The 22,538-nt window shown below is 40.0% G+C and overlaps 1 protein-coding gene across 1 annotated transcript; it reads right to left on the bottom strand.

The window, feature by feature from the left end:
- Nucleotides 1-1,689: 1,689 nt before the first annotated feature.
- LOC109029705 (PBAN-type neuropeptides) lies at nucleotides 1,690-19,799 on the bottom strand. Its single transcript, XM_019040288.2, has 3 exons — nucleotides 19,647-19,799; nucleotides 13,375-13,662; nucleotides 1,690-3,142 (listed from the first exon to the last, which is right to left on the bottom strand). Exons 1-3 carry the CDS (start codon nucleotides 19,732-19,734, stop codon nucleotides 2,928-2,930), a joined length of 591 nt encoding a protein of 196 aa, XP_018895833.2. The 5' UTR covers nucleotides 19,735-19,799; the 3' UTR covers nucleotides 1,690-2,927.
- Nucleotides 19,800-22,538: the final 2,739 nt, after the last annotated feature.

Genomic DNA, 22,538 nt, shown 5'->3' on the forward strand with positions numbered 1-22,538 from the left:
ATCTTTTTTTAAGAGTATTGTCACCTGTCACCTGTCCTGCTAATGATTAATAAGCGACTCGTGTTTCGTGAGGGAGTGAAAATGGTTCACAAGTCACCCCTGTCCCTATTTTCACACATCGCGTACCTCCGCAGCAACCCTTAAAATTCCCGTATCAAAACGCGGAGATTTATTCCGTCCGCGGGCGTAAATAAGATCCGGACGGGGCGAAGTTGCCAAATTTCATGTTAATGATGTCATTGATTTTGAAAGGAATGAATAGAATTGAGTAGGCTGTTATTACGCACTTCCAATTAGTTTGGAGATGACTGCAGATAAAAAAAATTGTCATTTATTCCGATCATGGGGGAGATCCAGGACCCTGCCCCTCGCCTCCATCATGTCACTTGGCGATAAGGGTTCTGTTTTAGGTCAAAAATTAAAATCGTAACCAACAATGTAGCAAAATTTGTTTGGTATCACTGGGAGAAAAAATCGCTTGGTGTCCAGACTCTTAAATATATTGACGAGAAAAAATACTCTTGATTCAATCGGAAATTTGCTTAAATCGAGAACCAAGCATCTTAATTTAAGCGGATTTCTTTTTGATTCAAGCAAAAATCCGATTGAATCAAAGGTATTTTTTCTTGTCGATGTTTTTAAGAGTCTGGACTCTAGATCCAATGTGTTTTTTTCCAGTGTTTTCAAAAGACTGGACTCTAGATCAGAGCGACTTTTTTCCAGTGATTGCAACGTTTGTTTACTTCCGATGCAGACTAACGACTCATCTTGGATGCATTTTTTACCTTTTTACCCGTGTTTTATCTACGTTACAGGACACGAACATCGATTTTGTGCGATATGGCAAGGAGGCGCGCGATGGCGCGAGCCAGAAACAAACGGGGTGGGTGAGGAGGGGAAGGCGTCGATTAGGCAGGAAACGGTTCTAGATGGACTGAATTCTGGATTCGGATCGAGGTCGGAAATCCCATCCCGGCGCCTGCGCACCCGACACCGCTACACGCACTACACGTGGACTAATTAGGGAGCCCTCCATGACCCGTGCCCCGCGACAGCTATATCAACGGAGCACCGCCCCCCGGGTCCCGACCCATTCGCGTCTGCCCGAGCTCGTAAATTTATCCCGACGATTTTTCACCGCTCAAACGCCCGCTTTATTTCAGCTGCCTCGGTCCGGAACGGCGGCCATTGTGTTTCCTAGACAATTTTAAAATTTAACATTACTTCCTGCAGCATAATGAGTCAAACGAATTTGGGGGGGGGGGGGCGCAGGCCCTGAAGTGAAAAAACTGTTTTTCGTATGATCTCCCGCGCCCCGCGCCCCACCGTAGTGAGAATTTTTGAAAAAAACGCAACCATTTTTGGGTGTCATTGGCGGTTCTAGCAAATTGGCAACACTGTTTTTCTCCATTTAAACCTATAGAAATGTATCGATTCTTGGAGGGATTAGGTGCGCCCCGACAAGAATCGATTATTTAACATAAGTTTAAATGGAAGGAATCCGTTGTTGCCAAATTGCTAGATCCACCCCTGTTGGGTGTATCAGACCATGCCATTTAATACCTGAAGAGATGAGGGGATTTCATTCTGGGCCCAGTTTCAATGGCAGATGGAACAACCTCTATGCGATCTCGGTAATAACTACTAAAAGTCATTCGGAAAGAAGTAACGTAAAAAGCGGGAGACCTGTTAACTTTTATAATGAGTTTATTAAGCCTATTTACAAAAGAAGCTTCATTAAAGTATCTAAATGTATCAAACATTAAAATAACAAATTAATTTGGTTCGATGGGACTTACGGTAGATGGAAGTCAAGGTGTCAACTAGCAAAAAGCGGAAAGGATTCTCGTGAAAGTGACTTAATGTGTAATTTTCACTCTGTCAAATTAAGTTATTTCATTTGTGCTTTTGATATTTTAAGAACACAGTAATGCGGCAATGTAACTATATAAGTTCCAAAAACGTCAAGTAGTAAAACTGACACTATTAAGTGTTAAGTGGACATTTTTTTAATTAATTACAGTAAATCTTTTTCGACGTATTTTGCAACGTGATCAAGAATTTTACTTTTATAATTTTAAAAGTTTGACTGAGTATCATGAATTCATAGCAATAAGTAAAATTGCACTATGAAATAGCCGAGGGCGACGTCATTGCGATATAACGGTGATATTATTCCAATTGTAACCATTCAACAAATAGTCGCATTTATGTTCATCAGACAATTCAGATGAAAGTATGTTGATAACGATGGAACAATGTTATGCACGTAAGGAAGTTATAAAATTTGTAAGTATGAAATTAACAAAATTATTAAAATTAACAGATAATTTTAAAATGTGCATTCTACGAATTAAAGAAGCAACGTAGTGTACTTGTTAGCAGTTCATTTCGATGGCTGTACTCGGAAAGTGCGTAACTCCGATTGCTACGTTATGAAGCCTCGCTCAAGTTTTACTTCTTTAAAAGAAACCTGGCCGACAGTTTTTCTTGAAATTTTCCGTGAATTTTCTTCACTCATTTGAACCTTAATCACAGAACATTCAAAGGATATATATTGGTTGTTTTCCCCGTTAAAATAAAAAATAGAGTGTAGCCCGAGATTTTGAGACATTGCAATGCAGATATACGCATTTTTCCTTTTTAGTCATCGATTTCCAATTCCGACCTGTTCAAAAATCTCAAGTTCCTTACGTTCAATGCACATCTAAACATATTCATAACAAACAAATTATGCGATTCAACTGACAAATTGCTTCATTTCAGCCGATTTTAAAGAAACAAGTGTCGGGAGAAACGTCGGAATTCTCGATGTGTGGCTGTCACGTCGAATCATCATCAACGAAATATTCCGATTGCGATTTTCCACAAAAGGCGCGCAGTGCGCGTTTCAGGGGGCTGATGGGGATTTCACTGTTTAAATCGAGTTACTGTTGTTGTTTCGGAGGGGCGCTCCTGAGGGACCGTGGTGAGTAGTAGAGATCGCTACGGCCCAGCCTGGGAGAAAAGATCTGATTATTCCTGCGTTTCCCCAGTCGTGGGACGAACGGGGTGGAGCGGGTGATTTCAGGAATGAAGTCTTCTTCTTCCTCTTTCGACGATCGGCCTAAGCGGGGCGTGTAGTTCATACTCCTCGTATTGGCTGGAAAACGAGAAATAATGTGGTTTTAAAACAAAATTCATTGCGTGAAACCTCAAAGCAAGAATCAGTACTTTTGAGAGGGGTATAGTTTTTTAAATTTTTCTCTCGAATCTGAGCGACACCTCACTAATAGCATGGAACGGAGCATTGCGCGAGCTCATGCCTAGCGCCTTCGCGCCTTCAATTTTGCAGATGCAACACGGACATCCATCATGTACGAATAGTTGTATCTCTGCGCCGTCATCAACGCGCCTCCTTTAACTTCGCATCCATACTGAGTTTGTTACAGTTTGTCTTATTTGTATTTGCAGCGGTGCTTTAAAGGATGAATGAGCAACACAGCCTTAGGAGAGCCGTAATAATCGAGCTTCGTTTCTTAACTTTTCTCACGACCACTCATTGGCAACATAAAGCGGAGCTGCCGAACATCACGAACTCACAGCTCGCGCCATCGCGCCTTCAATTTTGCAGATGCAACACAGACATCCAGCAAGCACGAATAGTTGTATCTCTGCGCCGTCTTTCCATTTGCTCTATTTCCGTATTGTGCTAGTTTCGTTTGTCTCATTTGTAGTGGTGCTTCAAGGGCTACGTGAGCACCAAAGCCGAAAATAAGATGTGCCCTAATCAATTGTCATTTTGAAAAGGAAAAAATGTTAGAGGTGCCTCAAGCGATTAAAAGGGCGCAAGTCTAAGAATTGACTGCACTACCTCTTCTGAGAGAGTGACACATGACAGATGAGAAGGGAGGGGGGTGATAAAGCGTCTCTATGTAACTAATCTAAGCCAGCAGAAGAAAAACTTTGAAAAAACGTGTAAAAAATTGAAAATTTTTCGAACATAGGGAGGGGGAGGTCAGTTTAACGTTACGTGGTTCAAAAGAGGGGTGTAGGGCTACATTAAGGGTGCGTTATAAGGGGGGAGGGGAGGTAAAAAATCGGAAAAAGTGCGTTACGTAATACTTAAATGGCCGCAAACGGAAAAGTTTAACAACTTTTTTCACGTCCGATTTCTTCCAATAGTTTGTTCTACTGTACTACCGTATAATAGCGAAGGAAGCCGCAGTGAGTGTCAAATTTTCGAAATCGAGTTTCCTTTAAAATTCGTCTAATTTCTTTTAGATTTAATCACTGAAATAGCTAAAACAGCAACATTCATCTTATTTTCATAAAAACGAGACACATGAAAATGCCTAAAGTGCGCAAAAAATGACGTAGTGTCTGGCAAGATAGCGGTAAGTGGCAATATTCCTCCAGAGAGCCAATGAAAACAGTATGCTTTGAAGTAAAGTGTCGCCCTCTTCTGCCAATTTTTAACCTGAAAATGTTTATGTTGTGTGTCCAAAACGCAACCACGAAAGCATGCAGAAGATAGCACTTACGGCTGTTTTGCCTAACAATAACCTAGCATGAAAATGAAAAACACCTTTTTATGTAATTGAAATAAAATCAGTCAATTTTTTATCATCCAATCCGATTTCTAGGAGTCTTTTAGACGATTCGTGATAATTTGAGAAAGAACGGAGACTTCTTTCAATCCAATTTTCAAGTCACATGCTTCTGAGCCCGGTTTCTCAAAACTTCATTTTTGCACTTACTGCTCTCTTCGCTATCACGGTATTGTACACTGGAAAAAAAACCACATTGGATCTAGAGTGCAGACTCTTAAAAACATCGACAAGGAAAAGTACTCTTGATTCAATCGGAATTTTGCTTGAATCAAAACGAAATCCGCTTAAATGGAGATGTTGCATGTGTGAGGGATTTGCGATTTGACTGCTATTTCTTATATAAAAGTTCGCGAAAAACACGATGGTGCCACTGGTTTTCTCTAAAATCAACTCCTAAGCGCAAAAAAAGCTCTCAAGTTGAGGCCAAAATGGAGGGGATATCCCGTCCTACCCTGAGAGTCCACCTATACATCAAAACAAACTCTCCATGCAAAGATAGGGAGCAAATACATTAGCAGGGTTGCCGTGTTTTCAGTTTTGGAGTCCCCAAATGAAGTGGCAGCCCTGTCAATGTATTTGCTCCCTATCTTTGCATGGAGAGTTTGTTTTGATGTATAGGTGGACTCTCAGGGTAGGGCGGGATATCCCCTCAATTTTGGCCTCAACTTGAGAGCTTTTTTTGAGCTTGGGAGTTAATTTCAGAGGAAACCAGTGGCACCATCGTGTTTCTCGCGAACTTTTACATAAAAAACAACAGTCAAAGCGCAAATCCCTCACATATGCAACATCTCCATTTAAGCGGATTTCGTTTTGATTCAAGCAAAATTCCGATTGAATCAAGAGTATTTTTTCTTGTCAATGTTTTCAAGAGTCTGGACTCTAGATCCAATGTGTTTTTTTCCAGTGTAGGGCGACGCGCGGCGGGCGGCAAGGATTGATGGGGGCTCCATTTGAGATTCAAGTCAGGGGCGCGAGGTTCGTCGGCGACCCAGAACGGGTCTTCATTACGGGGCGCGGAGCCGTGACAGTTGACACCTGAACTCGTCGCGGACTCCCGGAGCTGGAGCCGGGATCGACAGACAATCATTTGCATGATATCGGCTCCAAATAAATTCTCATGGACGCCCGACGCCGCCAAATGAAGATTTACGTCGCGACAACGCGACGCAGCGCCGCGAGGTGCCGCGCTTTTCTGACGGCGCGGCGCACGGTGGATCGAGTCAATAGGAGAGGCTGGACAAAATCTAGAAACGTTAAACGCTTATATGGACGTATTTCTACCAAACGGACCTAAGCGCCATAGGGTGAGGAAGGTAGAGGGGGACTTGGATTGGCGGCGGAATCGAGCGTCCGGCTTATTCCGTCCTATACTCGCAATGCTTTTCCATGTCGCTTAGGTCCGTTTGACAGAACGCGCTATCCGGGATACTAAATTCCTCAAAAGGAACTCAAATTGGCGCTTAGTTCCGTTTGATAGAAATACGTCCATATAACCAAGGAATGTCCAAGGACAACAGAAAGAGGATTTATAATTCAACCTATATTATGACCTATGGGGGTGAAGCGTGGCAGTTAAGGAAGCGGACCCAAGAAACACTGGAAAAAAACCACATTGGATCTAGAGTCCAGACTCTTAAAAACATCGACAAGAAAAAATACTCTTGATTAAATCAGATTTAAGCTTAAATCGAGAACCAAGTAACTTAATTTGAGCGGATTTCCTTTTTATTTAAGCTTAAATCTGATCGAATCAAGAGTCCTTTTTTTTGTCGATGTTTTGAAGAGTCTGGACTCTAGATCCAATGTGGTTTTTTTTTAACAGTGAATGCTCAAGGCGACAGAGACGGATTTCTAGCGAAGATCGGCTGGAATCTCGAGGAGAGAGCGTATCAGGAATAAACGTGTCCAACCAAGCAATTGGTGCGGTATGTGCATGTGCAGAGGATGGCTGATACGAGGTTGTCGAAGAGGATGGTAGAGTGGGTCCTGGGTCCATCCAGGTAGGCGACGGAAAAGGCGTCCAGCGAAACGGTGGGTAGAGGGCATCCGTCAAGAGATGGATAGATGCCAGTTCCCGGAGGATCTCTATACTGTGACAGATTCCTGTGGCGAGTAGACGTCGCAGAGCGCCCTAGCGCACCGTAAAGGTGACTAATCCATACATAAACGCTTATAACTCCGTTCATAAAAGTTTTTGAGGTTCTAAAAGTGGTTCCATTTTTTTCCTCGTAAAATTTTCTTCTAAATGCACCCCTTGAAAAAAAAAATGTGACGAAGTAAACATAAAAACAAGTTGTTTTTTGCAATCGCTAGCGATAGCAATATTCGTCATGAGAACTTTTGCTTCTGGGATATGAAAATTTTAAGGTACAGTTCGTTTGTAGTATCTTCAGAATTGAAGGGGCTATGTAATTTTGTATCGACATCTCTTTTTTAACATTTTTAATTTTTTTTCTTTGCATACAAGAAAGCTGTTATTTACCAATTATTTATTTTCGTTGGATTATGTATGGTTTTTGGAAGTTAACGCATTTAACTTTCAGTTTCGTTTTTTTGGCGTAAAGTATGATATTTTTACTCTACGCATATGCCCGAATACGCATCATAACGACGGTGAAACTACCAAACCACGTATCTCGTTTGCGGTGTTTAAAAATCTCCGCTCACATTTTATTTTTTTGAAGTAGACCAAATCAATATCATTCCTTGAAATTTTCACAGAATTTTCTCCGCACGAAGAGGAAAAATCACGGAAATTTTCAAGACTGGACGTTAAGTAGCTTTTCATTTGAAAAATAAAGTATGACAGGAAGTCTGCGACGTCGCAAACCGAGATACGTGGTTTGGTAGTTTCACCGTCGATAAGTGACCTATGTGCTTCCTAAGTTGCCATTTTTTTCATTCAAATAGATGTAACCGAAATGTTAGATGTGTACTACCTATACTACTTTCATGTCATTGCTTTATTTATTTATTTACTTTTTGCGTAGGTATAAATTGTTATTTTTTGCTGAATTTTGGAGAAAATATTGCTTTAAGAACGTGGAATGTAAATTAATTTTATTGAAAAAAGAAAATACCATCATTAATTTGGGCGAACAGAGAAAATATACATCAATATTTGGGTCAACATCTCCCTGATTATATAAAGGATGAATATATTAGTATTTCTGTAACAAAAAACTTAGCTTTTGTCTTCAGAGATACGATGATTCTAGTCCCAGTCAATTTGTTTTATTGAAAAAACAAAAAAACAAAAAATAAATAATAAAAAAAAAACAACTGAAATGTTAGACATACTATTTTCATGTCTTTCTATTTGTATCAATAGGTACTTTTTGCTTAACTTACGAACGTTGAATGCAAATTAACTTTATTGAAAAAAGAAAATAACGTCATTAATTTGGGGGAACATGTGGCTGATTATATGAAGAAGGTATATTCCAGTATTTTTGTTTAACATATTAACTCACGAGAAAATGTTCGTACATTTATCATCTACTATTAATTATTTTTTGATGATTAGTCTAAAACATTCAATACAACCATTAAAAAGTAGTTCCCATCGTCGAGTATCGAACTCCCGATCGCCGGGTGCCCGCACCGAATCAAAAATACGAGGCGGATTAGTCAACTAGGCTATGACGGGTCAACGTGAGTGGGAGTAAAAATAGCATACAAAAGACTCAAGCAATGGGCGGGACTTATCACAAGAGACTGCTTTTGGGATGATATGAAGCGCATTGCTGTATTGCTGTAGGAGCCATGGTTCGCACTGTTTTAATGCGTCTCGAGGTCCATCCCAGCACGCATTCCGATCGCGGCAGTTGAGCTAAGGCAATATTTGCGTATCCATGAATTAAATCAATCAATCGAGCTCTGATTTTGACTTCTTTATCCGTAACGAGTCCTCCAGAACAATTTTCCACCTTGTACGATGGTTATTATTTCTTTACTTCTATTTTTCAAATTTGAGGTGGGATAATGGCGGCTTCTCAAGAACACCGAGGTAGGCGATCTTTTGGACCAACGAACAGAAAACTGATGGCGAAAAATAACCAATCAGAACCTCCCAAAAAAAAGAATTTGCCTAAAAACGGAACTTCGTGGTTCTGCGCAGATTTACCAGTCAGACACGACATCTCGAGGTGGAAAAAAACTCGCTGAAAGCGAATTTTAGCAATCAACACAACTTGACGTAGAGACATGATTGGCTAAAAAATACAACGGTTTTTGATACATCGGAAAATCAACCAAAAATCGGAGACTGGGCGAAACGCTCAAGGTCGCAGAGGTATAGGGAATCCCATAGCGAAAGCAACGGAACGATTCTAATATCATGGGGAACTCCGTTCCCATGACAATTTGAAGTTTTAGTCAAAAATTTCGTGTCCGACCTCTCAATTCACTCGATCCATTGTGCGGTGCGGCGTCGAGTTTCACGCTATTCGTCGTTCTTCTGACATGGCTTAAGCACAGCCTGCAATGAACCTTGGTGTTCGCATAATCCATTGTTTTTCCGGGCTCATCTCAAGGCGTAGCTATGCCCTTTATGTCTGCCGGCGACGAATTGTTCCACCACTTTCGAGAAGGGATTTGATAACCTCTCACGAGTGCTCCGCAACCCAAGATAAAAGCCAGTAAGAGAAAAGAGCCGACTTTTGGACTTTTGACTTCGGACAGAAACTCCCATTTTTGGCTTATTCATGAAACCTGTATAAGAAACCTCATGACGCATGTGTTTTTTCTTAGATGAGACAGAAATGGAACGCGTTTAGCAGAAAGGAACCAAGCCACATGAGTTATTGCCAAATTTGACTTGGTGATTTAAGTTTTTAACAGGGGGACGTTTGTACGGATTCCTTTGAAAATTTTAAGAAAATTGCTACGTATTATGCAGAAAATTCACCGAAATTTGTACAAAAATTTGCACAACCGTCTTCATGTAAACAATTTAATTGCCCGAATAAAGTTGGTACCAGCTTGGTTCCTTTTTGCTTGACGCGGTCTATATAGTGGCCCCTAATTGCAAAATCTAGCCCATTTCGTAATATCACAGAGCAGATTAACCTGAAAGCGCGGTTAATATTTTCCGGCGAGTTTCTCTTTGGGTTACATTCACCAAATTAATCTTTGGATTGATAATTTGCAACTTCGTTTAAAATCAGGCCCGAGCGGCCAGGATTAAACTTGCATAGCATTGGTCATAGTCCAAACTCCAATGCGCTAGCCACTAGTAAGTGTGACAACTTCTGTGTGACCCGAGAGAAACAAGAGAATAGATTAGGCCAGCAGGACATGCTCTTCGTCACCAGATGTCTCAAAATAACCTACGGTCACGGTCGATTTAACCAAAAATTTGGTCCATCGACCAATCGGTCCGATTGATCTGACCGAGACAAAGGTAAATCAAAGTAACCATAGATACGGACATTTTTAATAGTTTGCTGAAAACCACAATATGAGGAGAACATGGTTTCATGTTCTATGAGCAATGGTGGTATGAGCATGGTTGCAATTTTGTTTAACTGTCCGACAATGACCAACATGAAATAGCGTTAAGACCAAGTTGGCACTCACCTACACTGTTGGTATGATGTGCATGCCTTTATAATACCACGTTGTAGCGTCAACATTGTAACATGTCCTGTTTCGGACCATGACGGTAAGAAAATGATCTCAACAAGCATTTCAAATGAGGATATTTTTACTTTGGATTTTATAAAGGGATGATATCAAGATGGCACATGCGTCTGTAAAGACATCGCCAGATGAGGAAATTTTTCCCAAGCCAGAATCACATGAGAGTCACGGAAGGACATCAGAGTTGTTTTAAAAACGCTGAATTTGTTTAGTCCGTATCATGCGTGTCTAGAATAACACTCTAAGGCATTTATTTGTGCATAAGTTGTCGGCACTTAGCTCCGCTCGGAGGTAAAGATGGGGGCCGGCAAAAAAAACCCCGCATCAAACGATTAGTTAAATTCAAAACTACTCCCAGCTCACCCTCTGATACCGATTGCGAGTCCTTTGAGAGAATAGAATGTCAAAACTCATTATCTCGGTTCAATCCCGATGTTACTCTGTTCATTTTTTTCAAAATCGGACAACGATGTTTCCCTCAGTAGCAGGCAAATCGTGCAATCTATTTGTTGCCGAAAAATCTTCCTGGCTTAGGGAAAAACGCTTAAAACGCCTTCAAATATGAGAAACGCAACATGACCAGCTTGTGGAACAATAAGCAAGTTTGTAAATGGATGCTTTACCATCCGATGGAAGTTCCATCATGCAATGGGAGGTTTTACGTAAAAAAGACCCTAACGTATTTCAATATTTTCGGCAACAATAAATATAGATAATGAAATCAAAATAACACGTATCTAGATCACGATGTTTCAACCTCTCAACCCCCTTTTCCCTGACCGTCAGTTTGCGCGAGAATTTTAGGGCATATTTTAGTATATCAACACAATAAAATCTTCACGATATCGATGCGAATTATTGCATTTGACGAGTTGCGACGCATGCTAGTTGCGAATTGGACGCATTTTAATGAAACGAAACTTTATACATTGTGACATGAGCCCTGTCATGCATGTATACTTATGGGCCTCAGAGCTCATGTCAGAATGAATATAGTGCCTTTTGATTTAAACACTTCCCAATACTGGAGATCGCTAACCACTTGCGACTGTGCGACACTCGTTATGAAGCTAATTACTGTATCAACGGTGTATAGGTATCGAACATGGCCATTTTTCAGCATAATGCTTTTTTGGAATCCGCAAACCTTCAAAAATGTTGGTACCAAGTTTCAGACCTCTGGCATAATTTTTCACTCAGATTTGAATAGAAAACTGTCTTACATCTACCAGCGTGTCTACAGGTCATATAATTATACGAAGTGGCTATTCGTCGGTACCGTACCGATGAATAAATAGCTATTCGTCGGTACCGTACCGATGAATAAATAGCTATTCGTCGGTACCGTACTTTGATTTTAGTACGTAAATTATATTAAAGATATGATTTCTTAATAATATTTTGGTGGAAGTTAAGAGTTAAAAATTGGGTGAAAGATGGAAAAAAAAACCCAACACGAGTTGTAAAGAAATATTCTCCAAATTTAATTTATGTATTTAATACTCTCACATAATACTGAAATGTACTACTCTGTCAAATAAATAATCATAATACTGAAATGTACCTCACTGTCAAATGAATCATCATAATACTGAAATGTACTACTCTGTCAAAAGAATCATCAAGAACGCTTCTTTTTTCGGGTGGTGGGGCCTTTAGTTTCATTTGCAGGTGTTTTCTTTCGTTTTCGTTTTTCGGGGGGATTTTCCACAGATTGTTGGTCGGCAACGGTGCGATTAAAGGAACAAAGTTGTCTTGCTGGATGTTTAGGTCGCCCTCGTGAAATGACTTTACTCTTAAATTTTAGCTAGCGGTACCGACGAATAGCCATTTATTCATCGGTACGGTACCGACGAATAGCCATTTATCCGTCGGTACCGTACCGACGAATAGCCTCATCCATAATTATATGAAGTCTTTTTGCGAATGTTCTTTCATATGTACTGTATCTTGGTGGATCCTGATTCCTCTTCTAAGAAATGACAAGAGTAGGCATGCAATTTTATACGATTCGTATACGAGTATACGACAGGCACGCATAGTTAAGATCCAAGTTTAACAGTTGTCCCCATCCTAAAACGCCTTCAATTTTGCGCGATACCTCACAACTCACACCTAAATTAAAATATACTTATCACAAATTGCCGTGCAGAATTTCTGCGGTTCGAACCTTCAGGGGGTATGTTGTCTCGCATTTAGTCGGAAAGATCTTCATGGAATCCGTTAGCTTTTAAACAGTTACTTGTGATGATTCATTACAATGTTCAGGACTCCTTGAACATGAGAAATTTTGATTGCAAGAAATTTTTAGACGCATTTTACAACCATGGCGTAAAGACGACAAAGTTACGTGTTTGTTTACAGTACTGCCGTGCTAAGGAAAAACGCCGTATGAACCTTCAGGCGTTGCCAAATTTCGATTGATAAAACACGAATTTCCTGGTAAACATGAATATTTTTCTTCCAATTTTTCAGATAATTTTGCTCGCAATGTCACCCAAAGCTCCTGATTTCAAGGAAGAATATTCATAACTTTCTTCAAAAATAAATATTTTATCAAAGGAAATTTGGCAACTCTCGAAGTTCATACAGCGTTCCTCCTTAACACGGCAGAGAGTAGAACCACACTGAAAAAAAATCTCGGTGTATTTACTAAGAAAAGGGTAAAATTACCAAGAATACAGGGTTCTATTTCATCCCAGTTTTTTCTTGGTAAAATTACCATTTGTGGAATTGATAATTTTACCGAGAAATCTCGGTAAAATTATTGAACTTTCTCGCTAATTTTACTCGACCTTGGTAAAGACACCAATATTTTTTTTCGACTGTGGTATAATTACCGAGATAAAATGGCAAAGTTACCGGGAATTGATTACCGATAAAAGTTGTATTCTTATCTGAAAAAAAAAAAATAGTAAAAATACCGGGTTTTAGGTAAGCTTACCAGTCTGTCTTGGTAAAATTACCAATAATTGGTGAAAAAAAGTGGGATGGTAAAGGTACCTTGGTAAAAACGCCGAAAATGTTTTTCAGTGTATAAAACTGCAATATACCGATTACCGATGGCTGAAGTCAAAAGTGCGTATCTCCGATTGCGACGTTGTAATTTTCCGATCTTTATAAAAATATTTACAATTACCTTTTTCCTTAAGAGGGATGAGGACCCAAGGCGAGGAGGATTTGATGAACTCGAGGATGGACTCCTCGTCCTTGTCTGGGATCTCGGGCCCGAGTTCCTCCTCGGAGTTGCGCTTCTTGCGGCCGAGCCGGGGGCCGAACCAGAGGTCCGCGCGGTTGAACGAGGCCTTCCCGCTCCGTTTCCGCCCGGAGTCGACCCCGTCGCTGGCGCCCACCTCCAGGCCCAACAGCATCGCCTCCTGCAGGATATCCGACCTACTGATCGCCCGTGGGTCCATCAGCTGCATTCCTGCACACCAGCACAATCTTAATATCTTAATATATTGAAAAAAAAGAAGAAAAAGCGGAAGAATTGGATGAAGATAAAGAAGGAGCAGAAAATGAAGGAGAAAAAGAAGAAAAGAAAAAAGGAGGAACGAAAAGAGAAGAGTTGAAGGAAAAATTGGAAAAAAGCAGGGCAGTAATCGAAAAAGAAGAAACAACAATTAAAAGGAAAACAGAGCAAAGTATTTAGAAGATAAAAAAACCGATACTTAAAAATTAGTTTGAAAACAAATGTAAAAGCTTAAAATAAATTTGTATGGAGGTTTACAAAAATGTTAATTTAAAGTTTACAAAATAAACTTACAATTTTTGAAAAAAATTTGTTATATTTAATACTTCAAAGAAAAAATTAGGACCAATTCAAAGACAAACCAGAAAATTAAATGAAAATAAATAATAAAAAAAAGAAAAAAAGACATGTGAAAGAGAAAGGTGTACAGGAAAAATAAGGGGCTGCGAAGCAGCTTCATAAGCCTCTAGTATTAGTTAAAAACACAACTGTACTGCCGCACTGGAAGAGAAAACCACATTGGATCTAGAGTCCGGACTCTTAAAAACATCGACAAGAAAAAATACTCTTGATTCAATCAGATTTAAGCTTAAATCAAGAACCAAGCCTCTTAATTTCCTCCTTGTGGTCGGTCTCCTGTGGTGTAGTAGTTGTAGCGCTGGCTCTATAATCAGGAGGTCCTGGGTTCGATTCCCGGCTAGGCCCACCCGAGTTTGATGGTCTCAAACAACGGTTGCCTCGGGCTGGTACGCAGTAGGGACGGAGGGGGGATGGGCTCTATCTGGAAGCGCAAGGATTACCACTTGTGTAGTATTTGAAGTAGTAAAAAAAAAAAAAAAAAAAAAAAAAAAAAAAAAAAAATACTTGAGCGGATTTCCTTTTGATTTAAGCTTAAATCTGATTGAATCAAGAATATTATTTCTTGTCAATGTTTTCAAGAGTCTGGACTCTAGATCCAATATGTTTTTTTCCCCCAGTGAGTGATAGCGAAGAAAGCAGTAAGTGTCAAACTTTCGAAATCGAGTTTCTTTCAAAATTCGTCTAAACTCTTTTAGATAATATCACAGACATTCCTAAAACAGCAAAATTCATCTTATTTTCATTAAAACGAGACATATGAAAATGCCGCAGGTGCACAAGAAATGACGTAGTTTCAGGCAAGACAGCAATACTTGACGCATTATTCCTGCAGAGAGCCAATGATGAAAATAGTGCTTTCAAGTAAAATGCCGCCCTCTCCTTGCCAATTTCTACCCTGACAATGTGTTTTTTCTGTGTCCAAAATGCAACCACGAAAGCATGTACGAGTAGAATATAACACTTACGACTGTCTTGCCGAACAATAATCTAGCATGAAAATGAAAAATATCCTTTTCATGTAATTGAGATAAAATCAGTCGATTTTTAATCAGCCAAACGATTTCTAGGAGTTTTTCGGCCAATTTGTGGCAATTTGAAAATTTTCCAGTCAGAGGCTTCTGAGCCGGTTTTCTCAAAACTTCATTTTTGCACTTACTGCCCTCTTCGTTACACGGAGAAAAAAACCTCGTGCGTGGGACCCGAAGTTTAGGTCAGATGGATCTCTGAAGTTTTCGGTTTGAGCATCTGAACACTTTAGGTCTTGCTGTCGAGGTTCGAATCATACATTTGAAACTTCAGTTCTTACATCTGAAGTACTTCAGATGTGAGGTTCGAAGTTTCTCGGATGTGAGATTTCCTGGTAAACGTATGAAAATTTTCTTTCCGATTTTTCAGATAATTTTGCTCGCAATTTTAAGTTCCTGAAAATTTCAAGGAAATTTATTCATAACTTTCCTCAAAAATAAACATTTTATCGAAGGAAATTTAGCAACTCTCGAATGTTCATGCGGCGTTCTTCCTTAGCGCGGCAGCATATCGTTAATGATCCTCACAAAACCTGCTACCACTATCGGGCATTTCCCGAATCGACGCATATCTAGGAGTCCCGGAGATGCGCGTGGTTTTATCGGTTGCCTCAAACTTCCCATCTGCTGGATTTGGGGAAACCGAGGTCCAAAGTTCCTGAGGTCGATTTGGCCCGTGGGTAGTGTTCTTACAAATTAATGTCGCATCGTCCCATAATCAGATAATACCATTTTACCAGAACGTGTCGTTAGGTTATATGGGGATCATAGTCAGTGTTAGGAGCCATTTGCCGCATCAAGCCTGATTTTTAGGCGTCATTGAAGATTTTTTAGGGGCCAAATTGGCTTTTTGCCTATATATTACGGCATATTTAGTGAAAAATTAGACGCAAGATGTTTTCGTAACAGAACTAGTATTTTAAATATATAGCATTTATAGCAGTGGCGTGGCGTGACTATATCCGGTAGGCGTTCGGTAGGAGTGTTAACTTTAGGGGGGGGGGGTCAGAAAGGTTCACTCCTTTTCCTTAACGGGGAGTTCGGGGGGCCTCCCCCGGAAACTTTTTAAAAAATGAAGCCGCAAGAACACGATTTTAAACCTTTCTGGTGAAAATTGTGCCGGTAAATTGTCATTGAAATTTTGTTCTTTTTACCGATCGGTTTCCTGTAATTTATTTTGTTAAATGATAACGTATTTTCGCAACACGCACCTGCAGAGAGAGGTGGGAGAGGGAGACTGGGAAACTGGGAGATGCGGCCCGTAGGCGCAAGGGGGGAAGCGGAGGGCGAATCGCGGCATAGAGGAAATTCGGCGGTTCGCAAACCCCTGCGGACCACTGCTATAGAAAACAGCTGGACTGATGAGCGGCTCTCCTCTCTCGTTCTTTTCCCCTCCCTTTTCTCTCTGCTGTGTTCCCTCCGCGAGCGCGGTCCGCACTTGTCTCCGAACCCAATGCTCCCGCTCCGCTCTGCGCCGCGCGCCGGTGCCTCTCCTCTCTCGTGTACCCTTTGCCCCTTCATCCAGGTTTGGTAGTCGGTGCGGACCACGCGTCACAGGATTTTCTCTCTCCGCCGCGCCACATGCCGCTGTCGGAAGCCAAGCGCCCGATACTAATTTGCGATCTACTATTTTGAGTTCCTCGAGTTATTATATATTGCTTCCCACATTCTTAGCCATAATTTATTAATTGTTTCAAAATATTTTAGGGTGTTCGGCGAACACTGCGAACCTATGGACGCCACGCCACTGATTTATAGCATAGTATTACAGCATTATTAGCGTAGCATCATATATAGTATTTTAGCAATATAGGCCTAATTTGTCAAATTAAAGTAGGATTATAAGAATCTAATCTTTGAAAAAAAAGACAAATAACTATATAAACAAAAGTATGTCAATTATACTGATAAAATGATTGTAACTTGGGGAAGACAAAAGCACTAAGGACGAAATCGTGAAGAGTAGAAAAAGCTTTCACTTGTACTGCTGAAAATTTCGAATAATCACCTAATATGAAAATTCAGATTTTTAAGGGGCAATTTTTAGGGGCCACGTTGGCATTCATTTTCTAGGCGCCATGGCCGATTTTTTAGGCGCATTTGGCGCGTTGGCGCCTGTGAGTTTCGAACACTGATCATAGTATTTCTCCGGTCGTAGAAAAAGAGAGCGGATGATACACAATGGACCACTAGACAAGGTACGAATTTAAGAATTCTGACACATGTTTCTTAACCAGAATTTCACGTAGAACACGATTTGCGCAATGAAAACTAATGAAACAAACTCCAAACGAAGATATTAACGTTTTTATTTCACATTGGTTACAAGGAATTTGAACTGCCCGCTGAAAAGAAACTCAAAGCTCTGCGTGAGTCAAATCGCGCACTACGACGGTTTCAACAAGCTTCTCAATCAAGTAATGTTCATTTCCCACCATGTGTTGTTCAAACTATGAGCAATTTGCTACAGCTGAGCCAAAGTGTCAAGATTTAGGTTGCCAGATTTTTATATCGCAGAGACTGTCATGATAACGTTTAGCGCACGATGTGAATCACCCAGAGCATTGAGTTTTCGTGAGCGGGTGGTTTGAATTCACGTATCAAGAATCATTAAATATCTTTGAAAGGAGTTGATTTCGGTAATTTTCGTTGTGTGCATCGTGTTTTACGTAAAATTTTGGTTGAGAAACATGTATCAAAATGCTGAAATTCGTACCTTATCTAGTGGTCCATTTCATGAATAAATTTAACTATTTTACTAAGGAGGGATGTTTTGAGACACAACTCGAAAAATGAAAGAGCAATTCAGAAAATTAAATTCACGCATTTATTGATTTTGAGCGTCTCCAAATACTTTTGGCAGAGAACATTGTTACGATGTTATAATTAAAAATCAAGCGAACTTTCCCCCTTAGTTGATACATTTTACTAGAATGTGTTTATCAGAAAAAATGTAAGAGGAAATAGCCGAGTCGTTCATCGTGCCGACCCTAGTTTGCGGTTTAACTCAATAGACTTTCATTTTTGTCCAATGGGATATTTGGATCGCCGAATATGGGACAAGTTAATTTCTGGGTTGGTGTCAGAAATTTGCAACGTATCCATCGAATTTCGAGTAAAATTTAATATAGACCTGCATAGGTAATGGTGTGGTCGCGATAATATTCCTGGTGATCAAGGAGCATTTGCTGAGCCTGCCAATTACCTAAAGTACACTTGGACAATGTGACCGAAAATTAAATTACTAAAGAAACGAACAAAGGCATATTCAGTGGATACTGGTAGGTACTGGTAAAGATGAAAGAAAATAAAATACTAAAAAATGGAGCATAGTTTGCAAACTTTTAAGCCGAAAAAAACCTAATTTCGTAGATAGTCGCAATAACCATTATGAACACTGCCATGACATTCTTAGAGGTATTGAATGGAAAAGGTTGAGCGTGACAATAAAACTGATAAACAATAATATGATCAGATAATGTTATTTTTCTTATCTCTGAAAAAGAACCTATTATTATGAAATGTATGAAACAAAACAATAAAAAATTCAAGAATCAACAACGGCAAAAAAAAAAAAAAAACTTAAATGAAAAGTACAGCTTTTCGCGTCGTTCAGGAACTAATCCCACTTTACGGCATCCGAGTGTCGTGTATGTCGCCTATCTACTGATTGGAGGGACACTTCTTAATTGAAATTTACTGTATTAAAACATTGAACTAAGTTGCAATTATTTTCATTGCATTGCAAATTGCCCATCTTTCTGACACAAGGAACTAAGTTTGTCGATTGTTCAAAATCGGAATTCATTGGAAAAGCTATGTAAAAATATTTTAATTTCATGGTAAAATTTTCAATTTGATTGCATTAAATCGCAAGCTTAACTCTGTATTTCCATTGCACTGTGGAACTTGTGACTCTTTTTACAAATTAAGCAACGCACAGTAGAACGAGTCTTTGGAAGAAGTCGGAAATAAAATTTTCGACAAAAATTGTAAAATTTTACGTTTATCTTGACACAATTTTAGTATTTAAGGGGTGCTTTTAGTAGGCAATTCTACGACAAAAACGATGAAACTACTTTTGGAACGTCAACATTTCATATTCGTGAAGATTCACGCTTTTAAATCATGTTCGACCTCTGCCATTGACTCGATCCATTGTGCGACGTTGCATTGGAGAATTTGCAAGGGTCTGAAATTTGATGACTTTCGTGTTTAAGTGGAATCTACTGAGTAAAGTGAACACGGACCCTTCATTCATAAATTGAGCAATTATTAGAGGAGATATGACAAAATAACCGATTCTGCTAAAATACATGTGTGTAAATGGGAAATGCCGCCCGATGACGTCATTAGGAGGTGCTTTTTCTCACTTTTAAATCTATTTTTAAATCATTTCCCATGTCAGAAGAAGATTATAAATTTTTTTTTGAAATCAGCTCTGTAAGCACTTTCAGATGAAGCAATAAAAAATGTGCGTGCAAAGTCTCCATTAATAATAAAAATTAAATTAAAACGACAATATTCTGCTTTGAAACGGGAAAGAAAGCATACCTTGGCAGAATGAGATGAGAGCAGATGTGATGACGGCCACTATAAGGTACCCCATCTCGAAATTCCTAAAACAGAAGACTTTGTCCATTCTGGCCGGGGAAATCGAAACTAAGGGAGGATCGAAAGCTCCCCGGGTGATATATAAAGACTCGCGGGAAGAGGGGGTATGCTAATAGTGCGCCCCTGCGTGCGATCTCGAAGAATCATCCCTTTGGCTCCTTTCCTCCCCCTCATCGCCTCCTCCTTGCGTCAGGATTTATCACTGGCTTTTTTTGCTTTTTTTGTTTTTCGTTTTCGGACTGACACCACCTCCGCTCCTATTACCGTCCGAAGCGAACAAATTGACTTTCCCGCCTTCGAAACCGAAATCAATGTTGCCGAATTTTTCAATCGAATTCGGGGATTCTCAGAGTACCTACCTGTTGATTGGTCAGATTTTCTAGTTACGGAATGGTGGATTTGCATATAAAAATTGTACTGTTTCATCTGAGAATGCTAAAGGAGTTGAGTTCGCGATATTTTTCATATTTTTATACTGAAATGGGCAATTGTAGAAAAACAGATTCAAAAGTGAATAGATGTGCCGTCTTGTGACGTCATCTGATGGAATTCTCCCTTTTGCATGCATTTTACCAGATTAGGTTATTTTGTCATATTTCCTCCAATAATTGCTCAATTTAGAAATGAAGGATATCCTCGTGCCTATTTCTCTTTCTAGTTTTATCTTAAACATGAAAACAAAATGTCAGTTACCTGCAAATTCTCCATTAGGTTTAACATAACGAAGGTTTGGAAGTTGAACAATTTTAAAACCTATTGAATAAAGAATTTGCAGGTGTCAGTTTGATGAATTTCGTGTTTCACTACTGAGTGAACTGAACACGAGGATGCCCTTGGTTCATGAATTGAACAATTATTGGAGAAGATATGACAAAATAATCTAATCTTCTAAGATACGTGTGATTAAATGGGAAACGCCGCCAGATGACGTCACTAGGCGCGGTGAATTTTTTCACTTTTAAATCTATTTTTATGCGATTTCCCATATCAGAGAAAAATTATAAAAAATACCGTGAAATCAGCTCTTTGAGCACTTTCAGAAAAAGCAATACAAAATTTGCAAGCAAATTCTCCATCGGGGTTATACCACAAGTGTAGGCAGATACCCCCTAACACTTTTTTCTGTGGGTGGATCGAGGTTATGAGGACGGGGGTATAAGAGTCCTATTTTAACTTTACGCATTTTATTCGCGACTTCCTCCCCTTAAAAAAAAAAAAAAGATACATGGCGAAAATTTTTCAACCCTGATTTTCCACGATTGCACCACGGAGGCAACCCCCAAAGTGGAAAACGAAGAATGAAAAATCGGTCTCGAATTGCGATGCAACTTGCTATGAAATATCGATCGAACCTGAACCCGAGCGCGGCTCTCCTCCGAGCTCCCACGGTTGATCTTTGACTCCGCGCAGCGGCGTGGCGTGAATTGCGACATATCGATCGATGTGCCATTTACCCCTATGAAAAAGGATCGATAAACAGGGTGTTCGCAACGAACACCTTAAAAATCGATTCTTTCCCATAGCTTTAATGAGGAAATATCGATAATCGATCCACGCCTCGTCGCTGACTCCGAAAGAGAGGCGTGAAAGCATAAATCTAAATTAACGTTCACCGTTCAACAGTTGTTTTTCCTCCTCCTTTTTTTCGCGCGCATTTATCTTCCCCCGCGCGGCCTAGATTTCTTCCCTCCGCCTAGACCACGCAACACAATGGGACTGCCCGGCAAAAGGCCATACCTTGGAATTTTCAGCTCTTCGGGAATTTCGCTGTCGAAAGCATATAACCACAATAGTTAAGTTAGACACGACTTCATGATGCTCTATCAGTCGGAAACTGGTGACGTCATTCACATACCATGAACTATGAACTGTTGCAAGATTATGCAATCAGGAACTACTATTTGGACGTATTTCTGCTAAACGGAGCCGGAGGCAGGTGGGAAAGAAAGGGTGTGCTCGTTAGTCGAGGGTCGTTAGAATGAACGGAATTGATGAAGCGCCAGTGACGTCATTGGCGACGAAGCCGTCTCCGTTGTCGCTCTTGGTTGGCATTAACTCATGAGCCCCGTCCACAACGCTCGTTTGCCATGCCCACGGCTCACAAGTACCCCATTCAGTTGGCACATAGTTCCGTTTGACAGAATGTAAAATCCCGCTTTTCCATTTCTCCAAAGGAAATCACGCCCACTGACTACATTTGGACGTATTTCTGCCAAACGGAACTATGTGCATTAAGACGAGAGCCCTATCATGCATATATTCTCATGGGTCTCAGGGCTCATGTCTTAATGCACATCGACGGTGTAAGTCGGCGATCACATAACTCGGTTTGCGACGTCGCAGACTTCCTATCATACTTTATTTTTAAACGGAAAACTACTCAACGACAGTTCTTTAAAACTGTCGTGATTTTTCTTCTCTATGCGAGGAAAATTCTTCAAAAACTTCAAGAAATGATGTCAATCTGTTCTCCTTTAAAAAAATAACATAGAGGCGGAGATTTTCAGACACCGCAAACGAGTTACGTGATTTCCGACTTACACCGTCGACATAGTTCCGTTTAGCAGAAGTACGTTCATTTTTCTTATGCGGCTTTCTAGAGCAAACCCTATCTTTCCCACTCGTCTATAGTTTGGCAGAAATACGTCCATTTATGACTCATTTTTATAAACAACATATGTTGAGTGTTTTTCTGGATGAGCTAGAAATGGTAGTTCCTTGTTCCAAAATGTAGTCCAAATGATGCAACACATTTTCTTATCATACGCAGTAAAATTGAAAGTCTTTCAGCTTCCTTAACATATGAATACAACTATTCGTGCTTAGTGGATG

The sequence above is a fragment of the Bemisia tabaci genome, chromosome 7 (assembly GCF_918797505.1).
Source record: "Bemisia tabaci chromosome 7, PGI_BMITA_v3".
In the NCBI taxonomy this organism is placed as follows: Eukaryota; Metazoa; Arthropoda; class Insecta; order Hemiptera; family Aleyrodidae; genus Bemisia; species Bemisia tabaci.

Bases quoted from the DNA above. Each gene is read 5' to 3' on its own strand.
- LOC109029705 (XM_019040288.2), bottom strand. From the start codon at position 19,734: ATGGACAAAGTCTTCTGTTTTAGGAATTTCGAGATGGGGTACCTTATA. The intron at 13,663-19,646 runs GTATGCTTTCTT...GCTGGTGTGCAG, and splicing joins TCTCATCTCATTCTGCCAAG to GAATGCAGCTGATGGACCCA. The intron at 3,143-13,374 runs GTAATTGTAAAT...CTCGTTTTCCAG, and splicing joins CATCCCTCTTAAGGAAAAAG to CCAATACGAGGAGTATGAAC.